Source organism: Cynocephalus volans, chromosome 11 (assembly GCF_027409185.1).
Source record: "Cynocephalus volans isolate mCynVol1 chromosome 11, mCynVol1.pri, whole genome shotgun sequence".
In the NCBI taxonomy this organism is placed as follows: Eukaryota; Metazoa; Chordata; class Mammalia; order Dermoptera; family Cynocephalidae; genus Cynocephalus; species Cynocephalus volans.
In genome coordinates, this window is record NC_084470.1 from 110,022,774 (window position 1) to 110,046,217 (window position 23,444).

The window sequence follows — 23,444 nt, forward strand, 5'->3', positions numbered from 1 at the left end:
CATGATTAATTTCTGCCAAAGCAACCTTCCCTAATTACCTGAAGCCCTGTATTGTTTGTATAAATATAGCTTAATAGAGAATATTTAATAGACCGGAGATTTATTTTTTAATTGTAGAAAAACCCATGTTAGTAAACAAGGCCACTGAAAAATATGTGAAGAATTTTAGTATGACACATTTTATCTGTTAGAAAATGGTTCCTTTTCTTTATTGCTTAGAGTTGTAGCATAGTCTAGATTGTCTTGATTGTTTTATTTTAAGGGTATCAGTTAGTCAGTCAATCAGTTAGCATTTATTGAGCTTCTGCCCAGCATGAAAAGGCACCCTCATCAAATTTGTAAATGTCATAAATCTTAGAGGGATGGAAAATGCACTGGATGACAGACATAGTATTCAAAAAGATTTTGACAACCCAGAGCAATGGGCTGAATCTAACAAGATGAAATATAACACAGATAAGTATAAATTCCTGCCCTTGTGTCTACAAAGTCAACAGTATATGAGGGTACTCCAAAAAGGTCATGGAAAGATTTGTATTATATTTCAATTCTATTTTTCCATAAACTTTTGAAGTACCCTTGTATGTATAGAATGAGGTAGATATGATTTGGTGGTGGTATAAGTTTTAAAAAATTAAAAGACAGTATTTTAGCAAATAGCTCAATTTATCAGTATTAGCTATATCATTGCCAAAAATCTAGTATACAATTTTGAACTGTATTAAGGTGATAATCCTGTAATTTGACAGATCAGACCACATCTAGACATTATAATACTTCTGGAGCCACATTTTAGGAAGAGAAAGACTAAAAATTATGCTATATTTAGAACATCACGGAAACTAAACACATTTATCCTGAAGAAGACATAGGAAAGGAATGGCATCTTTCTTTACATGATGCAAGCTCTCACATGCGAAAAGGATAAAGTTTGTTTGGTGTGGTCTCAATAGTTAGACCTGGCACTCATGAGTTGAAGTTATAAAGAGATACTGTTCGGTCATTTATGATAGTAAAAGCTGTTCCAAGATTAAAAGGTTCTCCAAGTCTGCAAAAGCAGAATGCCAGGACAGTTAAGCCTCAGTATCCTCATTTGTAATATGGGGATAATAACACCGTAGAGCGACAGTCTAAGAAGTGAGTGAGATGATGGAAAAGTTCAGCACCATGCTGCGAACATGCTAAGTGACTGTAGCATGTGGGGGATGTTATCCTTTTTATTGTGGGAGGTGTTGACATGACGCCTGAGTCATCACTGGGTAGAGATGTAGAAGAGAGACTCAATGGATGGGTCCGATAAGCTAAATGGCTGTTACTTCAAAATGCTAACCGGATATAACTACTTACTTAAAATTGACTGTTTGGCTTTGGCTCTGGAAACAGTCAACCTTCTGTGTGACCTTGAATAATTTTTGTTTTCAATTCTCTGTGATTCAGTTTCATTATCTTTAAAATGAAAATAATAGCAAACCTGCCTTGGGTTGCTATAAAGATAGAAAGGATGAATACACATAAAAATTTTAGAACAATGCCTGACATACTAATTTTTTCAATAAATATTAACCATTTTTATAATGCCGAAGTGGCTGACAAAGGATTATTGGAGGATATAGGATTTGAAATATATGTTTTGAAAAATACTAAAAATTTGGTAAATGCTCATATGAAAATAGCTTGAATAAATCATGAAGACACATGAATATTTGTGTAATTATCAGAGGATGAAGAGACCTTACCAGTTAGACTAGTGGTTGGCTGTCAGCGAAGGCTGGAAATAAAATGGGGAGAGATGAGTGAGAAAGACGTTCTGGAGACCTTGGGTCCAGGAAGTTAAGCGATTGGTGGACAGTGTGTGGAGATTCTACGTGTTCTTAGGCAGGGAAATACAACATATATGTGATATTTAAAAATAACCTTATGGTGTTTTCAGGATACATTGCCTTACTTATGCTTAAAAATTATAGATGGAATTGTTGAATCTTTTATGCAAATCCTTCTTTCCCTTAGAAATAGAAATTTCTATTTCAGGACAATTTCTATTTCAGAAAGTATAAGATTTTTCTCCTTTATAGTTTTCCCTTCTGATTCATATCACAGTGGCTTTTTGTTTGAATTCCTTAGCATTCAAAATGATTTTCTTTATGTTTTATCATCCATCATCTTTTGAGGGTGAATTGGAATTTAAGATATGTTGCCAAATCACTTTGTGTTAAATCTATTAAAAAGGTGTTATTCAGAATGCTTAAAATGGTTTTGCTTTAAAATGAAATCCATCAAATTAATGAAACTGGTATTCTTGAGAGCCTTCTAAGTTGGTTGTAGAAAGATAAGTCCTACAGAGAAAGTCCAAAAATATGTTATATACCAAACATATTCATTAATTAAGACATAAATTCTCAAAGTAACTGCCTGGAATAGACAATGCTTCATTGAGTGCATTAAGATTCAGTATTTAAATTAAAAACAACCATCGTCATTTATAGTGATTAAAACATTATTAGTATATTAAAATTATTCTATTGTTATCATCCATACAAGCTCTTTGAGAGAAAGGATCATGACTTGATTTTCTTGGTGTAACTCATAGGGCCACTGTGGGTACTGGGTTGATTCTTTATTGAATTCTATTTAAATTAGAAGGATATAGGTAATGGGAAAACCATTTGTCCAATAAGAAATTCACGACAGTAACTTTACCTATTTGTTTCCCAGCCTGAGTTAGCAGTTTTTTTGGTTGTTGGTGGCCTACAGGAGTAGAATAGCAACAAATATTTAGCATTTCAGGAAAACAGGTGATTGTTATCAATTACTCCAGCCTACGTAGACTTGATTATGTTTTCCCCTTGGTAGCTGCTCATCTGTTGTATGATTTTCTGGACTTTTGAACTGTACTTCCCACTAATCAGACATGAGAATTCTACTTTTTAAAAAAATCTAGTACACTCTTGTGCGCAAAGGAATGAGTACACCCTATCACAGGGACACAAATTTGACCAAGAAAGTGGTTAAAATAAATTATGAAACTCCAGGAGAATGAAAGCTCGAGAATGACCTGCTCCTCTGTATCTTCTTTCCAAAGTGCTTTTAGGCCACTTGTGAGGTGAATTTAAAGGCTTTTTTACAATTGCTACTGGTTTTGCCAGTTCGTTCAATCAAGGCACACCAATAAATATGCACAAGCTACTTTAATCCTCATCGGGCTAGAGAATGAGACAGGTGGGAAGTTTACTTTAGCAGAAGGCTTTCTTTTCACAAATCAGAAATTCCATTGTGTATATTCCCCTAAATAACTGGCAAGGGGACCATCAGAATGAGCTATTGCAAAAAGCCACCTTAGTCTTCACAGTTTCAGTGTGATGGGGCCCCAGATCGGAATTGTAAAGTAGTGTAGAGAATCTTGGAACATAAAACACGGTGCAGAAAACCAAAGAAGATTTAATCTTAGAAAAGGTGGTTGGGAGGGGAGGGGACAATGGAAGAGAGTGGCTTGGGATCATCATTAATCATTTTTTAAGTACCAACAAAGTGAAAACATCCTTCTGGAATTCACTGCAAGTGACACTGAATTCCTCTACTAAGCAAATACGTGATGAGTTGATTAAAAAAAAAAAAAAAAGAAGAAGGTCCTGAACTCTTGACTACAGATATAATACAGTGAATACAGAAAATCAAAAACATGCTTTCTATCTGACTCAAAATAAAGGTACACTTAAACTTGTAAAAGACAACATTTTTATTTGAATGATATGACAGAACTGTCACAGGAGTGTTACCTGCTATAAAGAAAGCCTAAGAATTATTACCTTTATTAGACCAGTGACACTGAGCTTTAGCCATACATTTCTAACTTCTGTCCCTCTACGGAGACAATTTTCTTTTCTTAAATAAACTGTCATGCTAGTGTTAATATATTGTTGGCTCTCTCATGCTCTGAGAATACTGCTGATATAAAACATGTATATGTTAGATTGGTAATAGTATCTTTAGTGTAGCTGACTAGAACAAATGTGTTTCCCTCATGGCTGTGCTAATGTGATAAAAGAAAATTGGCTGTTCATCAGCTTTTGGCTGGGTAAAGACAGTAGAGATGGAACCACATTCTTTTTTATGCATTAATACCACCGAGAACTTTTCACTAGTTATATTTCATGTGCCTGCATGTTGCGCAAAGATGTTGTAAAACATGAGATAATGCTACAAATAACAAAGTAGAAAAGCCTGTATCTTTTATAATGATAACAGTCAAACACCAAATGACAGTAACAGGCTGTAAAAAATGGGATGCAAAAAAAAAAGGCAGCTCTGCTACCCAGCAGAGAGGAGGGGAGTATGTCCAGGCCCAGGAGGAGTTGCTCATGAGGAGCTGGTGTATGATTTTAGGTCTATTAAAATTTTGTTTTAAAATTAAAGTGAAATGCAAGACTGAGTCAACAAATTAAGAAAAAACATGGCTTAAATGAAAGCAGGTTGGTTAGAATGGGGAAATACCATACTGGGTAACTTTTTGAAGAATCAGTATTAACAAACAATTATAATGTTAACTTCTAGGTTTTTTTTCGGGGGGAGGGGTTGAAAGGGATTCTTAAGGCAATGTTCCATAGAATGATTTAAAGACGTCTGAGAATAAATGTTTATCTTCATCAATTATTGCAAGTCCTTTATAGTGAAAAAGCATTAAAAATATATTTTACATTTTAGACCAGTTTTAAGTTCACATTGAAATCATGTATAAGGTACATGATTTCCCCTGTCTATATCCTGCCTCCCCATACCCGTGGCATTCCCCACCACCCAAATCCTGCACCAGAGTGGTACATTTGTTATAACAGATGAACCTACAGTGATTCGGCATTATTACTCAAAGCCCATAGTAGAATAGTATTTTGAATACTATGCCTTCATATATTTTTTATTAAAATGTTAGCAGCCAACTTTTCAATTGTATAACATTAAATCTCAATCTGCCTCTATTCCCTTCTCTCTCAACCCCTCCCCTCTCCAGTCTTTTGTTTGCCATTTTAACACCTTTACTAGAGTACCCATGATTCCTTTATAGTTAAGTGAAAAGCATTTGAACAAAAGAACTATCTGTAGAGATTAAAGTTGAGGTCAAAATAGCTGATCAGTTTATTCAGAAATATACGCTATCATTGCCAATTTTGTGTACAGACTATCTAGGTATTTCACATAAAAGTTTGATTGAAATGGCTATTCAGGGATCATGTCACACAAACAGAAATTCCATAACTTTTTATGGTGTAATTCAGGGATTGTCAAACTATAGAATGTGGGTCAGATCTGGCTGGCCACACCACCTGTTTTTGTAAATAAAGTTTTATTGGAACACAGCCATTGTTATTGGCTTTCAACTGTATGTGGCTTCTTTGTATTACAGCATCAGAGTTGTGCAGTTGTCACAGGGACCATTTGGTCAACAAAACCAAATTGGCTTGTGAAGAAAAAACATTCTCTGGCTATTTTCAGAAAAAGTTTGCTAATCCCAAATATAGACAGTTATTAGGCTGCTTTATCAGGCTAGAATATAATTGGCAAATTTTTATGTTATTCTATATTAGGAAAGCATATTTGAAAATTGCAAAATGTATACCAACACCTAAGAAATAAATATTTGTTAGGAGTATTTTATACTGATATCTTAAATTGAATTATATCCACGTGTAGTACATTTTTTGGTATATCTGGTTTTGAATATTTCTCCCTGTTGTATTTATTTCTGCTTTATTTCCAGATATGGCCATAATGAATTTAACTAGTATTTAAAGAAGGCACACATCCTCAAAAAACTTATGAAGGCATGGAAATTAAAGCTGTTACATATGTGAAACAAACAATTATGTATGTCTCCTGTACTTGACAATACCTTGGTAGATATCATTACAGCACAAAACCACAATGTAAAGGTTTATATAAACACATGTAGATATTATTGAGCTATCAAAATGAATTGTCTTCAGTTTTCCCAACTGCAGAAAGTGGAGAAGTAGGAAAGTAGCTTGAGAAAGACTGCCGAAATGTGATTGATATAAAATAAAAGTGTATGCACCTAAAATAATAATGGTGGTAATTTCTTACAGGTTCATCAGACAAAAATCAGCTTCTTTATCAATGGTTTGGAGGAGGATAATACAGCTTTTGATGCAAGAACTCTACGTGGTTCAATTACAGATTTTGCCTCTAGTACTATGCAAATAGGACAGAGTTTGAATGGTAAGATTATGACTTTAGAATGTTATTAATTTTACCCAATTACATTGTTTCTAAAAAAATGCGCCAAACAAATAATATTTTTAAATGTCTAGGTGTATTCATTTCCCATGGCTGCTGTATCACTTGCTGGTTCCCACCGAATGAATGGCAGCTTAGTACAATAGAAATTTGTTCTCTCATGGTTTTGGAGGCTGGAAGTCTGAAATCAGGGTTCAGCAGTGTTGATTCCTTCTGCAGGCTCTGAGAAAGAACCCCGTTCCATGCCTTTTTTCTTTCGGTTGGCTGTGGCAATTCCTAGCTTTGCTTCAGTTGGAGTTGTATAACACCAGTTTTTGCCTCTGTTTCTTCTCCCCTTTTCATCTCTTTAAGGATACTTGTCATTGGGTTTAGGATCCACTTACATCCAGGGTGATCTCATCTTGAGATCCTTAACCTAATTATATTTGCAAAGACCCTTTTTCCAAATAAACTCACCGTTGTAATCTCTGGCTGAACATATCTTTGGGGGCCACTATTCAACCCACTACAACAGGAAAACATTACAATTAAAACTTCTTTATCCTAATCAATTTAAAAAATAAGGCAACATGTAATAATCTATATCTTCTCTCTCCTTCTGGTTTGGATTTTAATGTAGGGAATTGTTAGAGTAGGACAATAGAATATTAGATAGAAACTGAGAAATAGTTTTAATGTGTAATAAACTAGATCTATACTGTTCATATTTTTCCAAACTAAAAATGAGCCATATGCTTTAAGAGAATAATATACACTATATACTAAAAAGAACAGAAGTTGACATTAGAGCTATCTTCAAATATCTAGCACAATGGTCTTTAAAATGCCTGTATTTTAAAATGGAAATATTATTTTATGTTGTTATATAATACATGCTCATTATAAGAAAATGCAAACAATATGGAAGTCTGTGAAATATAAAGTATTTCTATCTTCAGAGATACAATTTAACTTTTTGTGTTCTCCTAGATTTTTAGTACATATAGCTAGAGATATGGTTATATATATATTTTTCCAAAAATGAAATTGTAATACATATGCTTTCTCTGGGTCCTTTTTAAAATAAATACTTTCCATCCAAATTTTATAAACAACATTTCATATCGAGATGCCTTCTCATTTAGATATATCTTCTCATTTGAAATGGCTGTATTCTGTGCAATTGTATAGTTGTGACACAATTTTAAAATAAGCTCCTATAATGGACATTTAGGTTATTTCAAATATTTCAATATTATTAGCAATTAGTTGATAGAAAACAGTATACACACACATTTGTTTTTATATATCTATGTATGTTTCTATATCTATATTTCTGACTATCATTTCTCTATCCAGATACACAGACATACACATATAGGTATTTGAACAATTGTCTGATTGCACAGGTCCTTAAGACCCTATTATTTTTGGTGTCAACCTGCCTCAGTTCAAATCCGTCTTCTCACTTACTACCTATTGACCTGGAAAAACTTCTTAATGTCTCTAAACTATAGTTACCCCAACTCTAAGATGTCGATGATGATAATGATGATGAAGATATCAATATTTATGGTGCCGTTGTGAGGAGCACGAGTCAATGTCACATACAGTATTACTCTTTTTCAAGCATGTGGCACAGAATAGATGCTCAATATTTATTTGTTGAATAAATTAATAAAGTGTTGAGTACCATGTCTTACATATACTAAACCACACTGGCAAATAATGCTGTTATTAGTGTCATTATAATTACTTCCCTAAGATAAACCCATAGAAGTCAAATGGCTGGGTTGAAGTATATGGCCATTTTATATTTTAATACACATTACAAAACTTATTCTAATGTATAACAGACTACCTCCAGAATGGGTTTGAAAATTTATGACCTTATTAAAAAATGTTGGCAGTGCTTGTTTCCTTAAACACTAACGAACCTTACAAATTATCCATTTTTTTTTTCACCCTTGCCATTCCTCCAGGTGAAAAATACTGTTGGATGCTGACTTAGAATTATTTGGCCATTAATGAGTTTGAGTAGCTTTCCATGTATGTCTTGATCATTTACACTTCAACTGTGAATCTCTTATTCATGTTATGTGTCCACATTTATATTCTGAGATTCCTTATTTATTTGTAAAAGCTTATTAATGTTAAGAATATTATGTTGCACATGTTTTCTCCAGTTTTTAGATGAGAAACTTTAGATACAGAAATTTTAAAATATTATTCTAAATGTTTAATCAAGGCAAAACATGCATGCAATATAGTGCTTAAATATTAAAGGTATAATTTGATGAGTTTTTAATATTTGTAGACCAGTGTAGACCTGTGTAACTCTTAGCCAAAAAAGTTATGGAACATTTTCAGTATTTCAGAGTGTCTCCTAGTGAATACCCACTCTATAGGTAAACACAGATGAGTGTCAGTGTAGACCTCTATCACTATAAATTAGTTTGCCTGTTCTTGAACTCTCATGCAAATGAAATCATGCCGTAGGTACTCTTTTGTGCTTCTTTTGTTCAACACTATTCCTGTGAGATTTATCCGTATTGTATGTAGTTGTATCATTAGTTTTAGGAGATGCTTCTGAAAAGTTTTCCAAAGTGGATGTTCCAGCCAGCAATATTTGAGAATTGCAGTTGTGCACATCCTTACCAACACTTAGTATTGCCATTCTGGTGGCCATGTGGTGCATTTCCTGATGATTAATGATGCTGAGAATTTTTTCATGTGCTTATTTGCTACGTGGATATGTTTTTGTGTGTGCGTGAAGTACCTGTTCAAGATTGCTACCAATTTTTAAATTTGGATAGTTTGTCTTTTTCTTATTAATTGGTAGGAAGTCTTTAATATTTTGAATATGATGATTTGTTTGACAGATACATAGGTGGAAAATATTGTCTTCCAGGTTATGGGTTATAGTTTCATTATCTTGATGGTATTCTTTGAAAAACAGAACTTCTTAATTTTAACGGAGTTCAATTTACTAATTTTTATTTTTTAATTAATAATTTTTGTGTTCTCTTTAAATTATATTTGCAAACCCTGATGTTATAAAGATATTCTCCTACATGTTATTCTGGAAGCTTTATTATTTTACCTCTCAAATTTATGTCTATGTTCCATCTGGCATGAATTTTTGGATATGATATAAGGTAGGAGTCAAGTTTCATCCTTTTCCTCTTGAATATTTAATTAACCTAGAAACATTTTCTTTAAACAGGTCATTATTTTTACCACTCTCCAGTGGTAAATTTGTCATAAATCAGATATCTGTATATGTGAAAATGGGTTTGTTTCTGAACTCTCTATTCTCTTCCAATGATCCGTCTGTCTATACTTGGGTCAAAACTCTAGTCTTAATTACTATAGCTTCATAACTGTCTTAGTATCTGGCAGTATGAGTTCACCAGCTTTTTTTTCTTTCAAGATTGTCTTGGCTATTATATGAATTTTAGAAGGAGTTTTTCAATTTTTCACAGAAGTTCTGCTGCGATTTAAATCATGTGGACATCTGAATTATATCATCTTCTAACCCCTGAACCTAATGTGTCACTTAATTTCTCCCATCAATGTTTTTAGTTTTCTGGACAGAGGTATCACTCATGTTAGTTAGACTTATTTGTTGGTTATTTTATAAAATCGACTATTTTTTAAAGCAGTTTTAGATTCACAGCAAAATAGAGTGGAAAGTAAAGAATTATTTTATACTCTTTTCCTCCGCACAAGCATAACCTCGCCTGCTATTAACATCCCTCACCAGCGTGGTATGTTTATTATAATTGATAAGCCTACCCTGAGGCATCATTATTACCTGAAGTCCACAGTTTACATAAGAGTTCACTCTTAGTGTTGCATAAAGATGACATATGTCCACTATTATCGTATCACACAAGTAGTTTGCTCCTAAAAATCCTCTGCTCCCCACTTGTTCGTCCCTCCCTCTACTCTAAGCTCTGGCTGTTTCTATAAGTTTGCTTTTCCCAGAATAATATGTAGCCTTTTTGTTTTGGCTTCTTTCACCAAGTAATACGTGTTTAAGTTTTCTCCATGTCTTTTCATGGCTTGGTAGCTCATTTATTTTCATTGTTGAATAATATTCCATTATCTGAATGTACTATGGTTTATGTATCCCTTCACCCACTGAAAGATGTCTTGGTTGCTTTCAAATTTTGACAATTATGAATAAAGCTGCTATAAACATCAGTGATCAGGTTTTTGTATGAACATAAATTTTCAACTGCTTTGGCTAAATACCAAGGAGTGCAATTACTGGATCACAGGGTAAGATATGTTTGGTTGTGTAAGAAACCACTGAATTGTCTTCAAAAGTGGATGTACCATTTTGCATTGCCACCAGTAGTGAGTGAGAGCTGCACATCCTCACCAGCATTTGGTGGTGTCAGTGTTCTGGATTTTGGCTTGTTGGTTATTTTTTCAAGAAATTATACTTAGTATTGTTTTTGAAATTTATTTTCTATTTTTATTACTTTTATATAAAAATACAATCGGTTTTTATATTGACCTTATGTCCAGTGATGTTCCTAAATTTATTATTAATTCTAATAGTTACATAATCCTATCATTTGTACCTAACAGGAACTCAAACCATTTCAAATGTTTGCAATAATTGCACAAAATAAACATGGTTTTGAAGCTGTCCTATAGATATTTATATATGATGTTATTATTATTAATTTTGAAATAATGCAAAATTTCAGTATTGTATTTCTATGAACAAGGTTACTTAGACTCATGTCTAGTTTAAAGAAAGAACGTATTTATTTTTGATATTCATTTTTTTTTTCCTGGTAATCAGAGATATTTATTTATTTATTTAAATTTTATTTTGCCGATATACATTGTGGTTGATTATTGTTGCCCATCACCAAAACCTCCCTCCCTCCTCCCTCTCCTCCCTCCCCCCAACAATGTCCTTTCTGTTTGCTTGTCATATCAATTTCAAGTAATTGTAGTTGTTATATCTTCTTCCACCCCGCCCCCCCTTTTTTTTTGTGTGTGTGTGTGTGTGTGAATTTATATATTAATTTTTAGCTCCCACCAATAAGTGAGAACATGTGGTATTTCTCTTTCTGTGCCTGACTCGTTTCACTTAATATAATTCTCTCAAGGTCCATCCATGTTGTTGCAAATGGCAGTATTTCATTCATTTTTATAGCTGAGTAGTATTCCGTTGTGTAGATACTTTCAAAACACTGTGGTTAAATTTCCAAATTCTGGTGTTAAACAAACCTGAGATTGAATCCAATCCAGTTGTATTTCTTTCATCAACAATATTTACCCTCTTTAAGTCTCTGGTTTCTAATCTATTAAATAGTGTTGAATACGTTATTCATAGGGATATTATAGGAATTACATTAGATAATATATGTTTAGAATGTCCTGCTTATGTATAGTAAATGTCCAATAAGTGGTGATTATTATTAACCTCTTTGAACATCTATTTTCCTATTGTTGCATAAGAAAGGGATAACACTATCTTTCCATATGATTGTCGTAGGGATCAAAAGAGAGAATGTCTGCAAAAGACTATTACTTTAATTTGTGTATGCTTTTAGATCAAGCTAAACTTATGTAAAGAAGCAATATTATATATTTAGCAAACTATATATTTAGAAACTTGGTTTGAGTAATTAGTATATTGAAGAGTTTTATAAAGTACTCTGCATGCAGAATTTTTGAATAACACATTAAATCTTGTGAGCCTTATTTCAATATTTAATCCCCATTAGTAGTTCTAAAAGTGTTTTATTGCACCAAATGTTGCTCAAAGTATTCAATAGTGCCATAAATTTGTCTGCTATGCACTGCAGGATTAAAATGACTTGCTTCTATTCTACTTCAGTATGCTGAATGTTGAATTAATACTTCAAAAGGACAATGTGGACTGAAGATGATATTTATTTTTAAACTGTGTAAAAATAAATTTCACTCCTGATTAGAAGACATATAATTGGAAAAGGGTTTATTTCAAGTATTACTTAGTTTTTATTATAATTTTTTTCCTTTACATTCTTTGAATCTGAGAGCTACAGAAGGAAAAAGATGTTTTAAGATAATTTTTATCTTTATTCTATCAATTTGTAGGTACAGTTGTACCTACTGTATCTTTTCTCTAATTAGAGATGGCAGATAGACTGGCTCATTACTTCTGCCTAATGAGCCAGGCTCCATGCCACCTCTCTAATCAGAAAGGAGATAGGTACAGAATGTTCCTATGGACTTATTATAAATCATTTTCTTTCTCTTGCTTGCTCCTTTTTTTAATCAAAAAATTAAGTCACTGTCCTCCATACTTTTTTCCATATCCAAGACGGTTTCATTCAGAAGAGATAATTGTGCAAGAGATTACTGTGAACTGAATTAAAGGTGCTCTCATGCAGTGTTGGACCGGCTGTCTCTGCTTTAGTACAGACACTGCCTCAGACATAGGCATATCAGATGAAAGTCTATAGCAGATCTAGGTGTGTCTTTTCTGTCTTTCTCTGGGTACGTTTAACTCGGTTCTCTGATTCTGCACCCAGGAAGTAACAACTTTCCACATGAGTGTTGGCTACTACAGAGCTTTTTCTTTGAGTCTATCTCTAACCTAGTATAACTCTCTAGAAAAATGTGTTGACAATGGACTTTCTGTTTCTGCAGGACTCATCTTTGCCTCCTCTAGAATGTTAATCAATAGATCAAAAGAATGCTTCTCACCTCATTTATACATATTAGTGGGATAATCTGATTTGGTCAGGCTGGTTTTTAAAAACACAAGTACAAACACTTTAGACTATCTATATCAACCAATGTGTGCCAGTTCCTTTTTAGAACATTTTCTTCCACTTGTAGATTAATTTCAATGCTTTCAGTTGGGTCTATAATTTACAGGAGTTTTAGCAGCAGGTATGTAGTTATGAGGAGTTGCTGATGTTGTTGCAGTCATAATCTATAATAGCCCTCCAAATTTTGGATTTAAAATCATAGAACCAGGTGAATCAAAACTTTTCAGAGCTATTTCTGAACTCATTTATCAACAGAATTTTAGTTTCCTATTAAAGGTAAGAATGTCTACGTTATGCATTCAAACATGTATAGCACTTTCTTGAAAAGGTCATTGGTCATTAAAAAAATCAATCAACTTTTGTTGAGTATCTGTGGAAGGGAATACCCAGGGAAGAAAAGAATCATCATCTGAAGCTAACTCCAACTTGCCTTCCCTTCCATGTTTTCTTGTTTGTGTGAATCTTAACTTACCTGCTTGTTCCTGATTCTGTAGCTGAAATGCTTCTTTTAATTTTAAGCCGGGTCCCATGGTTCATATTTCTGATTTCATCTAGATACAGAAAGTCCATTTTCCTTTTAGTTTAGCTGAGATTATGCTAATTTTTTGAGAGGATGTTTTGTTGGGAATTAGATAAAAGAAATAAAAAAATATAGAAATTGATTAATTAAGACAGGTAAGGGAACAGAATAAAAATGTAGAAATAGGTATATGTAGATATAGAGGGGTTTAATTAAAGATAGAGTGGGCTTCAGATCATTGCAGAAGGGTTATCTAGCAGTATTATCAGGACGATTGGCCAGTTATATTAGAAAAAAAGAAGAGAGATGTTTAAATTTATGCCTCACAACCTTAAGGTTTGAATGTAAAATATGTAATCATGAGGCGGTAGAGAGAAATGAAAGCAAATGCTTTTATCATCCTGGCATATTGAAGACTTTTATTAGCATGGTACCATATCCAGAAACACTAAAGGAAAATATTAAAACATCTGACTAATAAACTGAGAATTTAAAACTCAAACAATGCTTATCATTTCATACTTAGTTTGGCAAGAAATAAAAAAGAGATAATACGAGTGTTGGAAAGAGTTTGGGGTAATCTGGCAAACTATCAAAAGTAACAAAGTGAATGCTACTTAATCCAAGAATTCTACTTCCAGGACATTATCTCAAGAATGTGATTAGATAAGGGCTTAAATGTGTACTAAAAATGCTCAGTGTAGAATTATTTCCAGTAGCAAATAATTAGAATCAGTCGAAATCTTCAAAAGATAATTAAATAAATTATAATTTATACCTACCATGGAATAGTATACACCAAAGAGGAGTGTAACATGTCTCTTTGTAGATACTTGGCAGTGGGTTCATGAAGTGCTGTTACAGGAGGAAAAGCAAGTGTTTAGTATAGCATCCTCTATTTGAAATTCCAGAAGGACATATCCAAAAGTAGTATTCAGAATGTTAATAATGTTAATATTTGTGAGTGAGATTGCAAGTAACTGACTTTCAAACTTCTTTCTTATTGATTGCAAATTTTCAGTTAACTGTATTATAACAAAAATTAAAAATATTTTCCAATTTTGGACACAATAAGAAATGGAAGCATTTCACAGAATAGATTTAATCTGTGAATGCAACTGAAGGTCAGCCAGGGAGGCCTAATTTGTGCAGTGTAGAGAGTAGTCTTGGAAATTTTTCTCATCTAAAATCTATATTGGGAACATGAATTTAGGAAGTACAAATCTGCACTAAACATTTAATTCATTGTGCATACAAATTACTATTGTTATAATAATTAGTGCCCGAGAAGCAAGGCATGAGAGGTGGAATCAGACAGATTTGGGTTTGAATCCCAGCACTGCTTCTTAAGAGCCAAGTGACTTTGGCAAAGAATATGACTTCTTAATCCAATTTCCTAATTTGTTTTCTCATTTGTAAAATGTGTTTTATAGAAATACTTTTCAGGGCGATTGTAAAGCTTATAAATAATGTATGCTTGGTTCGTGTTAGGTATTCAATAAAATTTTGCTATCAAGAATATTATTGTTAACTTAGATATTGTGTAAAGTTATTAACTTTGTGAAACTGATGTATTTTTAAATAATGGTCATGAACCATATTTAATTTTTTGGCTCAAAATCAAAATTTGCTTAGGGTGAGAGAGAAATTTTTTTTTTTTTTTCAATTTGGAGCAATATCTAGATGTTTGAAAATGTTGTGTTTTCTCTAGGTAAACCGCATGAAATAATTTCTATTTTTAAAGATTACCACTTTCTGGTGCTTTTGATTGTTTCCTGCGAACTCCGAGTCCCACCTGGTGTTATTTCTTCTCAGCCTGAAGAACCTCCTTTTTCACTGCTTGTAGTTCAATCTGCTGAAACAAATTCTCTCAGCTTTTGTGAAAATGTCTTTATCTTTACCTTTGAAAGATATTTTCATTAGCTATAGAATTCTACTTTAATTGTTATTATTATTTCTTTTAAAATTTTAAATATGTTGTTTCATCGTCTTCTCGCCTTCATTGTTTCTGGTGAGAAGTCAGCCATCATTCATAACAATGTCCCTTTGTGTGCTATATGTTGTTTTCCTCTTGATGTTTTTAAGATATATATGTGAAAGCAATATGTGTTCAGTAGAAGCCATATTTTGAATTTTGATCTTTTCAAGTGAGATGTGGTATGATAATTTTATGTAAAATATTCAACACTTTATTATAAAATAGGCTGTGTGTTAGATGATTTTGCCCAATAGTAGGCTAATGTAAGTGTTCTGATCATATTTACAGTAGGTTAGGCTAAGCTATGATGTATGGTAATTTAATTAGATTAATTTAATTAGGTGTATTAAATGCATTTTTGACTTATATTTCCAGCTAAAAATTGAAATTGGTTTATTGGAATGGTAGCCCCATCATAAGTTGAGGAAATTCCTGCTTGAGGTTTTCTCAGATTCTTGGATCTGTGAGTTGATATTTTCATTCCTTTTGGAGGTTCTTGATAACTATCTCTTCAAACTTTCTCTCTCTCTTTCCTTTTTGGCTCCATCTTTCTCCTTTTCATCTAGGACTCTAGTTACAGTTGTTTTAGGGCACTTGATATTGTCCCACAGATCCTGGGCACACTTTTGATTGTTTATTTTTTCTACTCATTTTTCTCTTTGTGTATCTGTTTGAACATTTTGTATTGACTGGCCTTGAATTTGCTCATCATTTTCTCTGTTGTGTCTAAGCTGCTGTTTAGTCCATTGAAAATATTCTTCATTTCTATAGCATATGTTTCATTTCCAGTATTTCCGTTGGGCTACTTTTTTATAGATTTTATGTCTCTGCTAAAATCCCTGCATCTATTTTGACATATTGTTCACCATTTCCACTAGATATTTTAGCATTTATATCATAGATGTTTTCAAATCTCTATTTGATAATTCCAACATCTGGGCCATGTCCACATCTCCTTCTATTGTCTTTTTCCTGTCTTTAATATGAGCCACATTTTATTGCTTTTTCATGTGTCTAAAAAAGGTTTTTATTATTTAACAGACATTTTGTATAAAAGAATGGAAGAGCTGAAAGTAACTAATATTTACTTCCAGAAAAAGAGGGATGGTTGGTTTTATCAGGCCTCTAGAATGGGGACAGGTAGTAAAAAGTGACAGTATCAAAACTGATTTGAAGATGATCCATATGTGGGCTTTATTATAGTTTTAATATTTAGTAGCCATTGGTTTTAGATAGCTGAGAAAAGGATCAAAATTGGTGCAGACTCACTGTGTTATTGGGGCTTTTTGGCATTCTCATCTATCATTGCAGCTTCCATATGGCTGCTTTCTTCTTACTCCCTCTGTGCTTGATTCCTCTCTCTCTCTCCTCTCTGTTGGGTATGAGATCAGCCCTGTGCTTCATCTTTCTTTTCAAAGGCGTGCTATTTCCTAGAATTTAATTCATATAGGTTTCTTTGTGCCCTCTACTTTCTGATGGGTTTCGATAGCCAAGAGAATGAATCAACTTAAATGTCAATCAATGGAAGAATGGATAAAAAAAAAACCTGTGGTGCATATACACAATGGAATACTATTGGGCTATTAAAAGAAAATGATATCCTATCATTTGCAGCTACATGGATGGAACTGGAGACCATCATGTCAAGTGAAATAAGCCAGGCACAGAAAGACAAATACCACATGATCTCACTCATATGTGGGTTTTAGAAAATAACTTTATAGCTTATCTGGCTTGTTTTGGTTGTTAAGTTGATAGCAAAGTTATGGTTTCTTGCAACTTTTTATAGTAAAATTAGAAGTAAAGGTCAAGTTTTTATTGTAACATCTGATATGTACCCCTTTTCTTTCTTTGACTCAAGTCTATACTTAACTCTGCAACCTTCTAGATTCTTTTAGCTATGGCTGGTCTCTGGCTCTCTGGACAAAAAAGGTACCTATTATTTGTCCCCAAATATTATTTTGGTAGAATACAGGCATTGACCATGCAGTTACCTCCTCTAATTTTTCCTGGAGATTTTCAGCTTTTGTGGTCCCTCATTTCATCTCTGACTTTTTGTACTTCCCACTGCTACATTTTTCTACCTCTGGCATATAATCTAGATCTGACCGAGAATGTTCTTTAGCATTTTCCCCATTTGCTCTTTTATTGTAAAATTTTCTTACATTAATGAAACATTTTTACGGGCATAAAAACATATTGTTATGTTTACATTAAAAAGGACTTTTTTGACACCCTGCCCCCCTCCACTAGCCACCACTTCATTTCCTTGCTCCTCTTTTAGCAAAATTGCTCCAAAGTGTTTTCAACAATGGGGTCTTCAATTCTTCTTTTCCAGTTCCACCAAGTACAGTCAGACTTTGACTCACTACTGCACTTAAACTACACTTGTGAAAGCACTGACCTTCACAACAAAAATCTAATAGTTAATTTCAAGTCTTTTTTTAAATTTGACCCATCAACATCTTCCTTGGTGTACTTTCCTCACTTGGCATCTAAGACTCCATCATCTCTTGGTTTACCTCTGAGTTTCTAGTTGCTACTTCTCAGTTTGATTTACTGGTTCCTCTTTATCTACTTGACTTCTTAGGATTGGTATCCCAGGCCTTACCGCTCACCTCTGTTCCCAAGTCTGTATATACTCACAATTTTAAAGACCACCTCCAGTTTTGTAGATTTAAATATCATCTAAATGATTTGAGTTCCAAATGTAAATCTACCCCCTAGGCCTCTTTTCTAAACTCCGGACTGTCACATAAATCCCAAATCTCCATTTAAATGTTTAATTTATATCTCAAAATTAAACTTAGTTTTTCCAAAACTGACCTAGTTTCTTTTTAGACCTCTCACTTGACCCATACACTGCTTCTCCCATAATCTTCCCCCCTCAAGTGAGGACAATTTCATTTTTCCAGTAACACAGAGCAAAAATCTTGGAGTCATCCTCATCAGTTCTTATGTATCAGAATCACATTCAGCATCTTATGTATCAGAAAAATCCTGTTGATGGTATCTTCAAAATATATCCAGGTTTTGATTTCTTCTCACCACCTCCACTAGAGTCATACCAATCCAAGTCGCTGTCATTTCTTTTGTCTGATTACTGTTTAGTCTTTTAATGGCTTCCACCCTGACCCTCCACTTTATTCTTAAGAGGTGCTCTGTTAAATGTAAGTCAGTCATATTGTATCTCTGCTAATGCTCTATTATTCACCCATTTCATCAGAGTGAAAACTATCATTCTTACAGTGGCCTACAAGACATAAATGATCTGACTGCTGTTACTTCTCTGGCGTTATTTCTTACTATTTTGTTTTCCTTCTTTTCCTCTCTTTTTCGCTTGCAAATTGGCCTTCATGCTGTTTCTTAAATATGTGAGGCACACTTCTGTCTTAGGGTCTTTATGCCATTGAGTATCCTTCAGTCTGGAACTTTTTACATCCTGATATCCCTGGTGCTGACTCTCACACTTGCTTTAAGTCTGCTCAAATAGCACCTTCTTAAAATGTCTTCCCTACCACCCTTTAAAATTACAAACACCAATGCCCCACATTTGGTCCTCATTTTGCTGCTCTATTTTTTTTCCCATAGCACTTATCTTTACTGTATTATATGCTTTAATATTTTTATTGTCTATCTGTTTTCCCCTCTGGAGTATAAGTTCTATGAAGGCAGGTTTTTCAGTTTTTTTAAAAAACAAATATTTGCTGAATGTATTAGTCTGTTTCTGTTGCTTATAATAAAATACTTGAAACTGGATGATTTATAAAGAAAACAAAATTTATTTCTTACAGTTTCTGAGGCTGGGAAGTTCAAAGTCCATCAGGTGATGGTGATAGTGATCCAGGGGTCTCACATTGCAAGATGGTAGAAGCAGAGACAGCACAGACAGTTCCTCATGCACTGTCCTTTGAAAGCCCTCAGAACCTTCTTTGTCTGTTTTTATGGTTTTTGGTTTAAAGACTATTTTATTCAATATAAGAATACTACTCCTGCTTGTTTTCAGTTTCCATTTGTGTGGTACATCTTTTTCCATCCCTCTACTTTTAGTCTGTGTGTATCTTTGCAGGTGAGGTGAGTCTCTTTAAGACATCACATCATTAGGTCTAGCTTTTTAATCCAGTCAGTCAGTCTGTGTCTTTTAAGTGAGGGGTTTAATCCATTTACATTTAGGGTTACTATTGTTAGATTGCCTTACTCCTGGCATTTATCACTTTTTGTTCAGATGTTTGAAATATCTTTCATTTCTTTCTTCCCCTTTTGTTATTAACTTTCAATGTTTGTTGGTTTTTTGAGGTGGTAAGATTTAATTTCTTTCTCTTTGCATTTTTGTTTTACCAGTGGGTTTTATTCTTTCTTGTGTATTTGTGATAGTGATTATCGTTTTTCAGATTCCAGAGGCAGGACTCCCTTGAGAATTTCTTGCAGTGCTGGTTGTGTGGTGCAGTTTTGGTTTGAGAAATGCACCACTTTGGGAAGTTTTTAATGATGAATTTTTAAAGTATTCTTTCTGCCCTTTTTTCTTTTCTTTGGCACTCCCATTATGTTTATATTGGTACACTTGATGGTATCCCACAGATCTCTGAGGCTCTGTTCATTTTTCAATATTCTTTTTCTTCCTGTGTTTCAGACTGGATAATCTCAATTGACCTATCTTCAGGTTCACTGATTCTTTTTTCTGCCCATTCAGAGCTGCTGTTGAGGTCCTCTACTGAATTTCTCATTATTTAATTTTCGATTTCTTTTCTCTTATTCTCTGTTTGTTGAAACATCATTCTCACACTTTCTTCAATTCTTTAGACATGGTTTCCTTTAGTTCTTTGAACATATTTAAATTAGTTGATTTAAAGTCTTATCTAGTAAGTTTAATGTATAGCTCACATTTGGCCATTTCTGTTGCCCATTCCCCACCCTGCTGTGTATTGGTTATACTGTCTTGTTTTTTATATGTCGTCATTTTTTTTGTCGTAAACCAGACATTTAAAATATATGCTATAGTAAATGTGGAAATCAGATTCTTTCCCTCCCCAGGTTTTTTTTCCTGCTGTTTTATTTTTTTGCTTATTTAGTGACTTTCCTGAACTAATTTTGTACAATCTCTATTCTTTGTCATACGTGGCCAGTGATGTCCCTGTAGTTAGCTTAGTGGTCAGCCAATGATTGAATCGATAATTTTTAAAATTCCTAGAATGAGTAAGCTTTTCAGTCTTTGCCAAGGGGCTTTGCATGCATGTTGCACCAAGCTTTCTGCGGGGGCATGCCTGGGGTCCTCCCGCAGACTCAGAAGGAGAAGGAGTCAACAGGATTACCCCCGGTGTTGGGACCAAGGGATCTTGGGGGAAATGTGAGTCTGCTGCCCGCCAACCCAGCCCCATGAAAAAGACACTCAGACGTGGCAGGGGTTCTGTCAGGGCAGTTCCACTTTATTGCCATTACACTGCAATTTATATAGGCAAGCAAGTAGGGGCTTTCCATGAACTAACTAATCAATTAAAGGATCACGCGTGCATGCATTTTGTACAAACAAGTTGAGCATAGTGATCATGCAGGGTTCACAAGTGCAGAAATACTGGAGGACCACTAAAAACATTTTGGAGCTATCTTGGGTTACGCCTCCCCTACTTCCCACGGGCACCATCTTCATCCTCCACCCATAGGCACCATGTGGCTCACAGATAATGTTTGCTCCTAAAAATGGGCCCAACAGCCTTCAACACTCAGGATTATAGCATTCTTTTTTAATCCACACTTGCTCCTTGCACAGAGCCTCACTGTCAAGCAGAGGTGAAAGTTTAGGTTCTCCTTAGGTCTTTCTTGAACATATGCATATATCTGGGCATGCACATAGCACTTTGCACTTGCATGGACTTTTAGATTCCCTGGAATATGTCAGAGCTTTGTAAATCCCCTATAGACATGTCATTCCCCAGCTTCTCCTTTTTAGATTTTTTGGTTTGTTTGTTGTTTTCCCCCTATGCAATTGCTGCCTTAGACAACCATAATGTTAAGCAGTTGCTACTGATGGTTTTCAACAAACATCCCCAGGGAAAAGGCTGTTTCCACTGGGTGAACTCTGAGTCAGCTCAGTCTCTACTAGTGGGAATTTTTAGGGTACTGCCAGGCAGATCAAATAATGACAGTCATCTGAAGATGGGGGTTTGAAAGAGTTTCAATCTTATTTCAGTCCTTCCAGTGGCTGCTAGGCTGCTGGTTTTCACTTCAGTTGCAGACTGTTTGTTTTCAAGGCTGCTGTTGAGTGGTGGGGAGGAATACACGAATGGGAAAAGTTAAAATGCCACAGAACAGGTTGTCGTTACAAATATTCAGCTGCTTTAAGAATAAACATGCCTCATATTGTCACAAGTCTTGTTTTATTGCCAGAGTTCTGAAAAAATTAATTTACTATTCATTGCCAAGGTTCTCATGGCTTTAATGGTGGAAAGGATTTTCAATTGTTCTTACTCTGCCAGTCCTGATGACATCCTATTATTTGTTGCATCAGTGTCATGCTGCTTTTACCGATAGACACTGACATGCTTTATTAAATTTATAACTAGTATTTCATGATGGGGGAGCTGATATAAATGGTACTTTAAATTTTATATTTTCATTGGTTCATCACTAATATATAAAAGTCGGATTTATTTTTATATATTGAACTTGTATCATGCAAAATTGCTAAGTTTACTTATTAGTTCTAGTAGCTTTGGTGTAGATTTGCTGGGATTTTCTAAGTAGACAATCATGCTATCTGTGAACAGAGGAAATTTTATTTCTTCCTTTCTGATTGGTGTGACATTTATGTTTTTTAGCCATATGGCAAACCTGTTTTTACTCTGGTTTATATATTAGATTATTTACTCACAGTTTTTCCATTTAACTAATTTTGCAGTTCCATCCTGTTGTAATGCAGCACTGCTTCTTTCCAGTCACGACCTGTCTCTTTTCTGACTAGACAACCGTGAGGTCTTTCTTGTATGAGTCATATCTATTTCCTTGATCAATTTGTATAATTTAGACCTATCTTTGCCATAAGAATACTTTTCAGTAAGGAATCTCTCTACAAAATGTGTATTCCAATGAATAACTTTTAAAAAAAATTGGCAACTAGCAATGGAATGAGTAAAATCTGTCCCCATGACTGTGCCCTTGAAATGTTTTATAGCATTCTCCTCCCAAATCATATTTCTCTTGTGTGGCATGGATGATTCCCATGAATTTTAGGTCTTTAGAAAACTTTTTCTAACCCTTATTTAAAAATATTTTTTTCAAATATGAAATCTGTAGTAGTGGATACGATTGTCCTATCAGTGATTCCAAAATTCAAAGTCAAATGGTTTTTTTAAAGGTTATAAAACCCAGCCCCTTTGTTTTATAGATAATAAAATAGGTTCTATTATCCCTCTGCAGCAGAGCTTCCCTTTAACTGTTATGAAAACACAGGAAGTGAATTCTAATTTATCAGCTCTGAAAGGTACACCTCCACTTCTGACACCCTGGTCTGACTACCATCATTTTGCACCTGGATGACTGTAATAGCCTCATAACTGGCCTCTCTAATTCTACCCTTGTCTTTCTGCATTCTAATCTCAACATTTTGAATAAACCTGAGATCATGTCATTCCTCTACTCAGAACCCTGCAGTGGCTTCCATTTTACTCAGACTAAAACCCCAAATTCTTACAATTGGCTATAAATCTTTTAACAATTTGCACCTCCATCCCTCAAAGCCAGTTACTTGTCTGACCTAATCTTCCAATGCCTCTTGCTCTCTTATTCTGCTCCAGGATACTGGCTCCATGCACTGTGTCTAACATGCCAAGCATATTGCTTTAGGGGTCTGGGCACTCATTGATGCCTGCCTGGAACACTTGGCCCTTAGTTATATGTACGATTCACTCCCTTTTCCCTGTCAATACCACATTCTCAA

General features: G+C 34.3%; 1 protein-coding gene across 1 annotated transcript in view; it reads left to right on the forward strand.

The window, feature by feature from the left end:
- USH2A (usherin) overlaps positions 1 to 23,444 on the forward strand; it is a 763,885-nt gene that overhangs the window by 58,204 nt on the left and 682,237 nt on the right. The window contains exon 3 of the mRNA XM_063114845.1: positions 6,096 to 6,228. Coding sequence (XP_062970915.1) covers positions 6,096 to 6,228 — 133 coding nt within the window. The remainder of the gene's footprint in view (positions 1 to 6,095; positions 6,229 to 23,444) is intronic.